The sequence below is a fragment of the Haliotis rufescens genome, unplaced genomic scaffold, assembly GCF_023055435.1.
Source record: "Haliotis rufescens isolate VD_foot unplaced genomic scaffold, xgHalRufe1.0.p SCAF_13, whole genome shotgun sequence".
Lineage (NCBI taxonomy): Eukaryota > Metazoa > Mollusca > Gastropoda > Lepetellida > Haliotidae > Haliotis > Haliotis rufescens.
Genome location: NW_025963813.1, coordinates 9,580,439 through 9,595,342, shown reverse-complemented (window position 1 = coordinate 9,595,342; position 14,904 = coordinate 9,580,439). Strand labels below are relative to the sequence as shown.

At 41.9% G+C, this 14,904-nt stretch overlaps 1 protein-coding gene across 2 annotated transcripts in view; it reads right to left on the bottom strand.

Moving 5' to 3' along the window:
* Nucleotides 1-404: 404 nt before the first annotated feature.
* The window catches only part of LOC124115175 (WD repeat-containing protein WRAP73-like), a 58,794-nt gene continuing 44,294 nt past the window's right edge, over nt 405-14,904 (bottom strand). Inside the window, exons 9-14 of one of the 2 annotated variants that reach the window (XM_046476074.2) lie at nt 6,304-6,381; nt 4,746-4,836; nt 3,838-3,963; nt 2,800-2,883; nt 2,105-2,212; nt 405-749 (exon numbers count right to left, since the gene is read on the bottom strand). In XM_046476074.2, the coding sequence (XP_046332030.2) occupies nt 628-749; nt 2,105-2,212; nt 2,800-2,883; nt 3,838-3,963; nt 4,746-4,836; nt 6,304-6,381 (609 nt within the window). In that variant the 3' untranslated portion in view covers nt 405-627. Of the gene's footprint in view, nt 750-1,893; nt 2,213-2,799; nt 2,884-3,837; nt 3,964-4,745; nt 4,837-6,303; nt 6,382-14,904 lie in introns of both variants that reach the window. The other variant, XR_007220332.1, reaches the window with a different exon arrangement.

Here is a 14,904-nt window from a genome sequence, read left to right as displayed (position 1 = left end):
TAATCTGGACTAAAGTTGAATTTTTGTCAATTTTGTTATACATGACCAGCAGCATTTATTTAGAGCTCAGTCTGATGAAAACCAGTCTTGTTGGAAAATGTTTTTTGGGCTGTCAACATTCCGTACTGTGCCAAAACCAGGAACATCCCAGTGTCTTAGTGCATGTAATTGTGGGTCCGTCATGAACTGGTATTTGAATGCTATGTCTGGATGTCAGTCCAATAAAATATTGACATTCGCCACTGACATATGCCAAAGCTGCAATGTGTCCAGCCACCGAAACATCGGCAACGAACAGGTGCACGATGGATGATTCAGTTGTATGCAATACTCACTCACTCACTCGCTGATATATATCGCTTTCAAGGCATCACTACATATAGAATGTCAAACATAAGACCATCTTTTGGGCATAAGTACTTTATATCACAAGTATGATCAGGCTTTTGTAAAAACAAATAACATACGATGCAAGATATACCATAAACAAAGAAGATCTGTCTCCTATATACACCTTGATTCTACAATATACAAACGCTGATGAGGACAGAATATCACGTATACATTGAGGCTTCATATACACCGAAAATATCACATTTAATGCCTGCAGAAGGGGAGACAACTGCATCATTCATCATTGTGTGTGTTGTTGGCGTTGGTTACGAAGCACACACACATTTGTTCCTTCCCCATTAGCAGCAGGGCTTTGCCTTCCTTGTGCCACTGTAAGGAGCTCACCTGGAACGAGGCTGAAACACCACACAGATACTCACAAGTTCCACCTTCTCGTTAAGATCAGATCTTAGTTGTCACTTCCACTGAACAAAGATCTTAGGACATCCCATTACAGGTCACATCAGAAAAACCTCGCAAACTTTGACTGACCATTGAACTGCTTTGAGCTTTACGGCACTTTTTCAAACTGTCGACTTCGATTTCAGACGACAATTTGACTGTCCTTTCCTGATCTGGTGAGCGATGCAGTGATTGGTAGCATAAAAGGTCATTCTGACCTGTAATGGGATGGCCTCAGATCTTTGTTTACCAGTAGCGAGAGCTAAGATATGATTTTAATGAGACTGACAAGTTCCGGTCAACAAAAAGTTACAGCGTAACATAGGCTTATCTCAAAGGTGCTTAATGCTTACTTGTGAATTTGCTTGCATATAAAAACATCACTCTGACAAAGCAAAACATCAACTGACAGCATTCATTAACTTCTCTTTTTCACCTTAAAAGGTGATTATTGATTCTAATGTACAAATATCAGCTGTAGGGAATTCCAATTCCGATTTCCTAATAACCACATGTACAGCTTGTTGGAAGATGTACACAGAGCTAGTCGGTCTGACTGCCGTGTCTACCTACCTTCAGCAGGAATCTCCACAGAAAAGCATCCACTGGCTGACCACATGTACAGCTTGTTGGTGGACGTACACAGAGCTAGTCGGTCTGACTGCCGTGTCTACCTACCTTCAGCAGGAATCTCCACAGACAAGCATCCACTGGCTGACCACATGTACAGCTTGTTGGTAGACGTACACAGAGCTAGTCGGTCTGACTGCCGTGTCTACCTACCTTCAGCAGGAATCTCCACAGACAAGCATCCACTGGCTGACCACATGTACAGCTTGTTGGTAGACGTACACAGAGCTAGTCGGTCTGACTGCCGTGTCTACCTACCTTCAGCAGGAATCTCCACAGACAAGCATCCACTGGCTGACCACATGTACAGCTTGTTGGTAGACGTACACAGAGCTAGTCGGTCTGACTGCCGTGTCTACCTACCTTCAGCAGGAATCTCCACAGACAAGCATCCACTGGCTGACCACATGTACAGCTTGTTGGTAGACGTACACAGAGCTAGTCGATCTGACTGCCGTGTCTACCTACCTTCAGCAGGAATCTCCACAGACAAGCATCCACTGGCTGACCACATGTACAGCTTGTTGGTAGACGTACACAGAGCTAGTCGGGTCTGGCTGCCGTGTCTACCTACCTTCAGCAGGAATCTCCACAGACAAGCATCCACTGGCTGACCACATGTACAGCTTGTTGGTAGACGTACACAGAGCTAGTCGGTCTGACTGCCGTGTCTACCTACCTTCAGCAGGAATCTCCACAGACAAGCATCCACTGGCTGACCACATGTACAGCTTGTTGGTAGACGTACACAGAGCTAGTCGGGTCTGGCTGCTGTCCCACTGCACACCTGTTCGTACAATGAAATCTACAATAAATAGGTACACAAGGAGTATCACGGCGTGTCAGCTTAATGTGGGAGGAAAGCCCGAAGTGATGCAGCTTACGAAGTTTACCACTTTGGTGACACCAGAGGGCATGGTTATGGTGCTGGCAAACCAAGAAACATAATCCGGTCGGACCGAGATTCAAACCATGACTCACAGTTTTCAGGCCTGCCCAAAGGACACGACTCTGTACAGTGAATTGAGGTTCTGTAGATGACGGGGTCTGCCATGCACCTCAAACTGATATAAACATTTCCCCCCAAACACAGGGTTCCCCCAAACACAGCTTTCTACAAAAACACAGGGTTCCCCCAAACACAGCTTTCCCCCAAAACACAGGTTTCCCACAAACACAGGTTTCCCACTAACACAAGGTTTCCACCAGACCAGTGCGTTTCCCCAAGACCAACAGGTTTCCACCAAGCAAAACAGGTTTCCACCAGACCAGCGGCTTTCCATCAGACCAGTGGGTTTCCCCTAGACAACAGGTTTCCACCAGACACAAGTTTTCCCCAGACCAATGGGTTTCCCTTTTTAAACATATTCTTACACTTGATGGGTGCTGCTTGAACCAGAACGGCAGACAGTGTGAGTTTCTGAACATCCCAGATCCACAGCGCGTTCGGCATGTTGTCTGGCAACAGAACAAGACACAGGTGAAGGCCAAACTGTCTATACTGCTTGGCTCATGAATTTACTGAAAAAGGTTGAGAGAAGAAAATTAAAAATCCCTATAACTTTGTTTTTTGTTCTTGCCAAAGGTTGGTGAATAAGCTGCCATGTGAGCAGTGTGTTGAGTCTGACTTGTCGGTCTTACTTTTGGAGACTCATGAATATCCGGGGTAGATTAGGTCTTCAGCAACCCATGCTTGCCATAAAGGGCGACTGTGGTTGTCGTAAGAGGCGACTCACGGTTTCGGGTGGTCAGACTCGCTGACTTGGTTGATACATGTCATCGATCCTAATTGCGTGGATCGATGCACATGATATCTATCCCTGGATTGTCTGGTCCAGATTTGATTATTTACAGACCACCGTCATATAGCTGGAATATTGCTGAGTGCGGCGTTAAACAAACAAACAAACAAACCAACCAATCTTACTTTTGGAGCTTTCATATGTCCATGATATATATTGATTTGTTTGTAGTTTAACAGTACACTCTGAATTATTCAAGCTATATGACACCTGGCTGTAAATAATCAAGTTTGGACTAAACAATCCAGTGATTGATATTGTGAGCATCAGTGAGTGAGTGAGTGAGTGAGTATGGTTTTACGCCGCTTTTAGCAATTCCAGCAATATCACGGCAGGGGACACCAGAATTGGGCTTCACACATTGTACCCATGTCGGGAATCGAACCCTGGTCTTCAGCGTGACAAGCGAACGCTTCAACTACTAGGCTACCCGACCGCCCCTGTGAGCATCAATCCATGCTGTCGGAGTATGATGCCACCCAATCAACCTGGTCCCTGAACCAGACCACTTGCTCCATGATGTCACCTCCTACAAACAGCTCAGGTTGCTGGGGACCAATTCTAATGAGGCAACCCACAGGGACTTGACACTTTTGATAAGGGAACTTACCATTTTTGGTATACATGTATTTACAGTCATGACTGAACGCCACCGTTCCCACACCCAGCTTGGGGTTGGCCTTGTTGGAGGCTGGTTTCACAACAGGTAGTTTGGCTGGTGTTGCCTCAACATCGTCTGGAAATGAAACCACAGAAATACATACAGGGCACTCTCTACTACCTGCTGTGTTGACTTGCTTCAAAAGGAGCCAACTTCATGACCAGAACCACTTTGGAGCCAATGGTGATACTACGGAGCCTCTTTAACAAGAAACACCAACAAAAATTGCCGGTTTTCATGAGTTTAGACTGGTGAACTGTGATGTGATTTCATTTGTTTGTTGTTTAACACCACACTCAGCAATATTCTAGCTATATGACGGCGGTCTGTATAAATTCTCAAGTCTAGACCAGACAATTGAGATATGATGACATGTATCAACTAAGTCAGCGGGTCTGGCCACCCGATTCCGTTAGTCGCCTCTTACGACAAGCATAGTCACCTTTTACAGCAAGTATAGGTTGCTGAAGACCTATTCTACCCCGGATCTTCACGGGTCTGCTTGGTTCTGTGTTGACTTGCTTCAAAAAAAGCCAATTCCTGACTGGAACCACTTTGGCACCAATAGTGATACTACGGTGCCTCTTTAACAAGAAACACCAACAAAAATTGTTGTTTTTCATGATTTTACACTTGATAAGTGTGAAGTATTATTAACACAACATTGGCAGTCTAGCATCATCTGTGCATGGAGCTCGAGAGTATTTTAGAGAATTGAATGAATTAAGGTGTTGAACTCCATGTTACACAACTTCTGCAAGGCATATGACCTGAACACAAGTATTTGTCATGGGGGCCGGAAGAAACTGTTGTCAATGTGCTTCCATTTGATGAGCAGGGGGTCACGCCAGACTCACATTTACTCTGTGCGGTGAACAGTGTTGTAGTAGGGGCGGGTAACTCTGCTGATGGAATGGGAGCCCGCGTCTCAACCTCTTTATACACGACCTGTAAATACATCAGCGAAATCACACTCTGCTACTTTTGTACATACAAACTCAACACGTATCAAGCAAACATGAGTCTGAAGGTACAGGGTGCATTAGTCTGATGGTACAGGGTGCATTAGTCTGATGGTACAGGGTGCATTAGTCTGATGGTAAAGGGTGCATTAGTCTGATGGTACAGGGTGCATTAGTCTGATGGTACAGGGTGCATTACTCTGATGGTACAGGGTGCATTAGTCTGATGGTACAGGATGCATTAGTCTGATGATACAGGATGCATTAGTCTGATGGTACAGGGTGCATTAGTCTGATGGTACAGGGTGCATTAGTCTGATGGTACAGGGTGCATTAGTCTGATGGTACAGGGTGCATTAGTCTGATGGTACAGGGTGCATTAGTCTGATGGTACAGGGTGCATTAGTCTGATGGTACAGGGTGCATTAGCCTGATGGTACAGGGTGCATTAGTCTGATGGTACAGGGTGCATTAGTCTGATGGTACATGGTGCATTAGTCTGATGGTACAGGGTGAATTAGTCTGATGGTACAGGGTGCATTAGCCTGATGGTACAGGGTGCATTAGCCTGATGGTACAGGTTGCATTAGCCTGATGGTACAGGGTGCATTAGTCTGATGGTACAGGGTGCATAAGCCTGATGGTACAGGGTGCATTAGTCTGATGGTACAAGGTGCACTAGTCTGACGGTACAAGGTGCATTAGTCTGACGGTACAAGGTGCATTAGTCTGATGGTACAGGGTGCATTAGTCTGATGGTACAGGGTGCATTAGCCTGATGGTACAGGGTGCATTAGTCTGATGGTACAGGGTGCATTAGTCTGATGGTACAGGGTGCATTAGTCTGATGGTACAGGGTGCATTAGTCTGATGGTACAGGGTGCATTAGTCTGATGGTACAGGGTGCATTAGCCTGATGGTACAGGGTGAATTAGTCTGATGGTACAGGGTGCATTAGTCTGATGGTACAGGGTGCATTAGTCTGATGGTACAGGGTGCATTAGTCTGATGGTACAGGGTGCATTAGTCTGATGGTACAGGGTGCATTAGCCTGATGGTACAGGGTGCATAAGTCTGATGGTACAGGGTGCATTAGTCTGATGGTACAAGGTGCATTAGTATGATGGTACATAGTGCATTAGTATGATAGTACATGGTGCATTAGTCTGATGGTACAGGGTGCATTAGTCTGATGGTACAGGGTGAATCAGTCTGATGGTACAGGGTGCATAAGTCTGATGGTACAGGGTGCATTAGTCTGATGGTACAGGGTGCATTAGTCTGATGGTACAGGGTGCATAAGTCTGATGGTACAGGGTTCATTACTCTGATGATGGTACAGGGTGCATTAGTCTGATGGTACAGGGTGAATTAGCCTGATGGTACAGGGTACATAAGTCTGATGATACAGGATGGAGTAGTGTGTTGAAGTCTATGAAAAGCACCGACTTACAACATTGTTGTTCTCGACTGTGGAGGGATGGGAGAACTCCGCCACCTTCTTCCAGGTGATGTGATTGAGAATCCGCACCTGCAAACACAAGCACATCCTTTACTGAGGTGAAACTGAAATCAAATAATTTCTTTCAAGTTTATTCTGGAACAAATTATGTTTTTCAAAAACATCCCAGGCAGCATTCCCTCCCCACCGGATCAGAGCGTCAGTCAGAACAAATGGGTTACTTATTGAGGTCTAACAAGATTTTTGTAAACTTTGAAAAACATGAAACTATCTGGTAGATACACCAACTTCAGCCCTTCTGTGCCGAGGGAGATAATTATCAGTCCTCTCAACAGTTACCTCCCTTGAGTCATTCTGAGGCCATCTGTTGATGTCGAGTAAAGACCTTCTCAACAGTTACCTCCCTTGAGTCATTCTGAGGCCATCTGTTGATGTCGAGTAAAGACGTCAGGTGGGTGCTTTTATACCACCACTTCAAAAATGGACAATTCATGAAACTTCAGCGCAATATTTTCAGAAACATTAAGGAGCCAACTCTGTCTGCATATAATCACTCACCAATATAACTAATTAATCCTAAAGAAATATTAACTAATTTGTGGTACAAAGGCTCTAAAACATATCTCCACTGTACCACAGCTTGACGCTATGTGATGTCACAAAGTTTGGGTTGGTGGGTTTCAAAAGTAAGTTTGGAAATATATCTGAAACAAAATCCCAGCAGTCTTGACAATCTTTTGATAATATACACACGAAAAATCCTGTTGTCATAAGATCAGACCTGAAAAGTGACACAAACTTCATATGATGCTACGTAGGGCCCCAGATGTCATTGATTGGAAACTTTCGTATTGATATCAACAACTATTTTCTTGTTCACTTCGCAATAACAACTTTGAAACCCCAAATGATCTCACACTTTACTCTCCCCCACGTGAGACAAATTCAACAGAATTGTGTGAAAGATTGGACAGTCTACACACCAAGTTAGGCACAAGGGAACACAGAAGAGAATGGAGGGCCCTGCGATTGTTGTTCGAGTTTATTTGTTGCATCACCACGCACTCAGTAATATTCCAGCCACATCACTGCGGACAGTAAATAATCAAGTATGGACTACCCAATCTAGGGACTGACATCATGAACATTGATCTATGCAATTGGGATACGATGACATGCATCAACCAAGTCAGCGAGCCTGACCACCTGATCCCATGTGTATCCTCTTATGGCAAGCATAGTCACCTTTTACGGCAAGCATTGTCACTTTTTACAGCAAGCATAGTCGCCTTTTACAGCAAGCATAGTCGCCTTTTATGGCAAGCCTAGTCGCCTTTCACGGCAAGCACAGTCGCCTTTTACGGCAAGCATAGTCGCCTTTTACTGCAAGCATAGTCGCCTTTTACTGCAAGCTAAGCCCTGAGGGAAATTTGTGAACAAATCATTATTTTTTCAATCCTAGGGATGCAACACCACCCCCTAAATTCCATTGCCTCCACTATCAATGGTCCCTCCTACCATGCACAAGAATTGTAGTCCTCACTTGTGAATTCAATTGTGGAGGGGCATGGCAACCATTTACCAAAACATCACATCATGAATGTGAAATGAGGTCGAATGATTTTGAGTACTTATTTACATGTTGCACAGCTATATTGATCTTCATAATGATGTTGGAAGCCCAAAAACAATTTCTTTCTCTGTGCGACAACAGTTTAGATAATTGTTGACCTGTACAAAGGCGTCACGCTTGTCAGGCTCACACATACAAGTTCCGCGACACCAGTGATGACTGTACTATGTGACATAAAGTGTCCATGCTTCAGTTATTATCACAATCATTCTACATCAATTATCCCTGTACTTGACTAACTGTACTTGACAATACACAACTCACCACCATACACCACTGGTATATCTACATATATACCGTAAACAACGTTTATAACAAACATGCTTACAACAAACTGACAGCTATAACAAAAACTTTTGGTCCCGGCCATTTGCTGTATATGTGCTGTATATATGCTTATAATGAACTAGTCCGCCTCCGTGGTCTAGAGGTAGAGCGTCCACCCCGAGAGCGGAAGGTCCAGGGTTCGATCCCCGGCCGCGTCATACAAAAAGAAGTTAAAAGATGGTACTTGTTGTTACCCAGTCTGGCGCTCGGCATTAAGGGGCTAAAGCAAGGACTGGTCGGCTCGGAGTCAGTATACTGTGTCTGAGTGGGGTATACATGTTAAACTGCGGCATGGTATCTCAGTGAGCTAGCACTATAAATCGGCATCAGTCCGGACTAGTAAAAGCAGCCACACACACACATACAGGTGCATGCACGTCGCTATATTAGTGCAATAATCTTGGACGCGACGTTAAACCCAATTTCACCTCACCTATCATGAACTTCGATTTTGACAAACTGAAATGAGTGATCCCAATGAGTTTGTTATAACCATAGTTTACTGTACATATGGGAACTCTCACAGCTGTGAGACAGACATGAATGGTGATGAAGTCCTGATACAATGGATGGCGTCGTATGTTTCTGAGATCTCAATCAGCCAAGATTGCATAACTAAACTTGAACTTGTTCTGATAAATATATATGAAATGTTGTACACCTTTCACCAAGGAAATAGCATGTTTGTTTCAAAATTGGGATTGAGCAAAGAAGGATACTTATCAAGAAAATATTCATCCGGAATAAAATCTCCAAAGTCTATTTCACATCTATACCTTACATTTACTACAGGAGTTATCAGGGGATGAGTGAGTGAGTATGGTTTTACACCACGTTTAGCAATATTCCAGCAATATCATGGCGGGGGACACCAGAAATGGGCTTCACACATTGTACCACGTCGGGAATCGAACCTGGGTCTTCAGCATGATGAGCAAAGGTTTTAACCACTAGGCTACCAGACCTCCCCTGGGGCACATTAGAATTTTGTTTCTCCATATCTTAGTGAATAACATGTAAGTTAATGTCAACCATGACAAGAAGACAGCGTTATCACTATCCCCCGCCATGGGGCACATTAGAATTGTGTTTGTTGATACAGTATTGAACATAAACTATAAAAAAGGGTCCAATAAAGCCTTACAAAGAGATCACTCATGGCATCAGAATAAATGATTAAATATGAAATTAGTGCACAATAAAGGCCCCATCTCGAAAAAAAACATCAATCTTGATAAGAATCTCTTAGATAGCTAACATCAGTAGTTTCTGAGAAAACTTGTCCCCATTGCACACACTATGCACTTTGTAAATAACATGGATCAAGGGCCTTAACTCTGTAAACCAGTAATTTACGGGACTATTTTCGAACTCTTGACAAGTGTCTCTCAGGTAGGCATGCAAACTTTCATTCATGTAACTTCAGTAATTTCTGAAAAAAAGTTGACCCCATTTCACACAGTATGCCCTAAGTTAAAAAAACACGGAGCAAGTGTCATAACTCTGTAAAAAAAATATTTTACAGGACCAATTTTCAAACTCAGTGTCAAGTATCTATTAGAAAGCATGCAAACTTTCAGTCATGCAACTTCTGTAGTTTCTAAGAAAACTTGTCATTGCACATACTATGCACAAAGTTGAAAAGCAAGAAGCAAGGGCCATAACTCTATAAAAGAAATAATTAACGGAAGCAATTTTTGAACTCATTTAAGATGATGACCAGTAACATCAGTGTGTAAAATTTCATTTGTCTAACTTAAATAGCTTTTGAGAAAATTTGTACCCTTTGAGAAGCTGAGGGACGGACAGATGGACGGACGAATTCCGTTCCTATATCCCCCGCCCCACCTCATGGCGGGGATAACAAGAGATACTTAACAGCTTAGGAGTTCTGCTCTGGAAACCAAGAATGTACAGACGGAGATGCAGATCGAAATGCATCTGTCCTGTTCACAAGGATCCCAACCAGAGAATTCCACCCTGTACTCTTGAGGATGAGATCAATTGATGATGATACTTCCTAACATACACACTTCTAAACATGCTTTCATGAAAGTCAACTCACATATGCCTATGAAACTATTCACTTCTAACCACGCTGTCATGAAAGTCAACTCACACATGCCTATGAAACTATTCACTTCTAACCACGCTGTCATGAAAGTCAACTCACACATGTCTATGAAACTATTCACTTCTAACCACGCTATCATGAAAGTCAACTCACACTTGTCTTTGAAACTATTCACTTCTAACCACGCTGTCATGAAAGTCAACTCACACATGTCTATGAAACTATTCACTTCTAACCACGCTGTCATGAAAGTCAACTCACACATGCCTATGAAACTATTCACTTCTAACCACGCTATCATGAAAGTCAACTCACACATGTCTATGAAACTATTCACTTCTAACCACCCTATCATGAAAGTCAACTCACACATGTCTATGAAACTATTCACTTCTAACCACGCTATCATGAAGTCAACTCACACATGTCTATGAAACTATTTACTTCTAACCACGCTGTCATGAAAGTCAACTCACACTTGTCTAAGAAACTATTCACTTCTAACTACGCTATCATGAAAGTCAACTCACACATGTCTATGAAACTATTCACTTCCAACCACGCTATCATGAAAGTCAACTCACACATGTCTAAGAAACTATTCACTTCTAACCACGCTGTCATGAAAGTCAACTCACACTTGTCTAAGAAACTATTCACTTCTAACTACGCTATCATGAAAGTCAACTCACACATGTCTATGAAACTATTCACTTCTAACCAAACTATCATGAAAGTCAACTCACACATGTCTAAGAAACTATTCACTTCTAACCACGCTGTCATGAAAGTCAACTCACACTTGTCTTTGAAACTATTCACTTCTAACTACGCTATCATGAAAGTCAACTCACACATGTCTATGAAACTATTCACTTCTAACCAAACTATCATGAAGTCAACTCACACATGTCTATGAAACTATTCACTTCTAACCTCGCTGCCATGAAAGTCAACTCACACATGTCTATGAAACTATTCACTTCTAACCACGCCGCCATGAAAGTCAACTCACACATGCCTATGAAAATATTCACTTCTAACCACGCCGCCATGAAAGTCAACTCACACATGCCTATGAAACTATTCACTTCTAACCACGCTATCATGAAAGTCAACTCACACGTCTTTGTAATTATTTCACTTCTAACCATGCTATCATGAAAGTCAACCCACACATGTCTATGAAACTATTCACTTCTAACTACGCTATCATGAAGTCAACTCACACATGTCTATGAAACTATTCACTTCCAACCACGCTATCATGAAAGTCAACTCACACTTGTCTTTGAAACTATTCACTTCTAACCATGCTATCATGAAAGTCAACTCACACATGTCTATGAAACTATTCACTTCTAACCACGCTATCATGAAAGTCAACTCACACATGTCTATGAAACTATTCACTTCCAACCACGCTGTCATGAAAGTCAACTCACACTTGTCTTTGAAACTATTCACTTCTAACCACGCTATCATGAAAGTCAACTCACACTTGTCTTTGAAACTATTCACTTCTAACCACGCTATCATGAAAGTCAACTCACACATGTCTATGAAACTATTCACTTCCAACCACGCTGTCATGAAAGTCAACTCACACATGTCTATGAAACTATTCACTTCTAACCACGCTATCATGAAAGTCAACTCACACTTGTCTTTGAAACTATTCACTTCTAACCACGCTATCATGAAAGTCAACTCACACATGTCTATGAAACTATTCACTTCTAACCACTCTATCATGAAAGTCAACTCACACATGTCTATGAAACTATTCACTTCTAACCACCCTATCATGAAAGTCAACTCACACATGTCTATGAAACTATTCACTTCTAACTACGCTATCATGAAGTCAACTCACACATGTCTATGAAACTATTCACTTCTAACCACGCTATCATGAAAGTCAACTCACACTTGTCTTTGAAACTATTCACTTCTTACCACGCTATCATGAAAGTCAACTCACACATGTCTATGAAACTATTCACTTCTAACCACGCTATCATGAAAGTCAACTCACACATGTCTATGAAACTATTCACTTCCAACCACGCTGTCATGAAAGTCAACTCACACTTGTCTTTGAAACTATTCACTTCTAACCACGCTATCATGAAAGTCAACTCACACTTGTCTTTGAAACTATTCACTTCTAACCACGCTATCATGAAAGTCAACTCACACATGTCTATGAAACTATTCACTTCTAACCACGCTATCATGAAAGTCAACTCACACATGTCTATGAAACTATTCACTTCTAACCTCGCTGCCATGAAAGTCAACTCACACATGTCTATGAAACTATTCACTTCTAACCACGCCGCCATGAAAGTCAACTCACACATGCCTATGAAAATATTCACTTCTAACCACGCCGCCATGAAAGTCAACTCACACATGCCTATGAAACTATTCACTTCTAACCACGCTATCATGAAAGTCAACTCACGCGTCTTTGTAATTATTTCACTTCTAACCATGCTATCATGAAAGTCAACCCACACATGCCTATGAAACTATTCGCTTCTAACCACGCTATCATGAAAGTCAACTCACACTTGTCTTTGAAACTATTCACTTCTAACCACGCTATCATGAAAGTCAACTCACACATGTCTATGAAACTATTCACTTCTAACCACTCTATCATGAAAGTCAACTCACACATGTCTATGAAACTATTCACTTCTAACCACCCTATCATGAAAGTCAACTCACACATGTCTATGAAACTATTCACTTCTAACTACGCTATCATGAAGTCAACTCACACATGTCTATGAAACTATTCACTTCCAACCACGCTATCATGAAAGTCAACTCACACTTGTCTTTGAAACTATTCACTTCTAACCACGCTATCATGAAAGTCAACTCACACATGTCTATGAAACTATTCACTTCTAACCACGCTATCATGAAAGTCAACTCACACATGTCTATGAAACTATTCACTTCCAACCACGCTGTCATGAAAGTCAACTCACACTTGTCTTTGAAACTATTCACTTCTAACCACGCTATCATGAAAGTCAACTCACACTTGTCTTTGAAACTATTCACTTCTAACCACGCTATCATGAAAGTCAACTCACACATGTCTATGAAACTATTCACTTCTAACCACGCTATCATGAAAGTCAACTCACACATGTCTATGAAACTATTCACTTCCAACCACGCTGTCATGAAAGTCAACTCACACATGTCTTTGAAACTATTCACTTCCAACCACGCTATCATGAAAGTCAACTCACACTTGTCTTTGAAACTATTCACTTCTAACCACGCTATCATGAAAGTCAACTCACACATGTCTATGAAACTATTCACTTCTAACCATGCTATCATGAAACTCAACTCACACATGTCTATGAAACTATTCGCTTCTAACCACGCTACCATGAAAGTCAACTCACACATGTCTTTGTAATTATTCAAGCTTATCTGTTCTCTATTCAACAACGCCACTACTTGAACACATTATCCCAAACAGTCACAATCTTACTCATTGCATAAGTGATGATTTTTTTTTCACAAATTCATGCTTGGACAAATATCTACCATTTGTTTACGAGGGTATCCAAGAGACCTGATGAGTCAAACATTGAAATTCATGGAGATCACAAAAACAGCCCTCAAATCACAAGTGTGTAACATTTATTCTTAAATTCATGTTTGAGCCGTTCAAATGTTTCTAAATACGTGTATAATATCTCATAGTGCTGCACTTATCAGGATCAAAGAAACTTTTCATAGCTTATTCAGACTGGCCTTTTACACAGTCATCCAAAAGCAACTAACGGTATTTCTCAATAAATTTGCCCACAATACAACTTCAAGTGATTCTGTCTAAATGGGCGAGGTTTCCCCCTATTAAACATGCGTGACCCGCCTGCCAACAAGCCTATTCAAATTACACAAAAACCCCTACTGATCCTTCAAATGTTTGGAAGGTTAGAGGCATTGCCTTGGCAACCAGGTTGAAAGTAGTCCCGGCTCACCAAGGCAAAGGCTCCACACAAAAGGCACCCAGCATCCATCATAAGCCTTTCAGCTCAATCAAGCTCAGCTACCAACACAGGCACTTGTCAATATTTATAGCCCTGATGGGGCCCTAAAAAGGATGTTGTTTACTTATTCCCCGAGGCACTTTATGGGTTAATCTGTGTGTGAAATGACCGTCTTCCCTGTTGGCCCAACTGACAGTCCTTCAGTCTGGTTTTATGTCTGATGCGTATCATGCTACACTTGTTAAATCAGCATCTGTTTGCAGGGTAGACACCAATAGTCATCTGCTTTTTTAATAATTTCTTGAAATTTCAAGATTTTTTTTAAACAAATGGCCCTTAAAAGCTTCTGTACAAATCAGGCTATTCAGCAGGGTCTTTTTTAAAAGGCTAGAGTTTGGAAGAAAACAAGCTAAACAACTACTTGTGGACAAGTTAACAGGTGTGCAAGTTTTTCCATCAGACAAGATTAATTTGCCACCATAAAATGCCAGCTATGTGACTGCGGCCTGTATAAAAACCGAGTT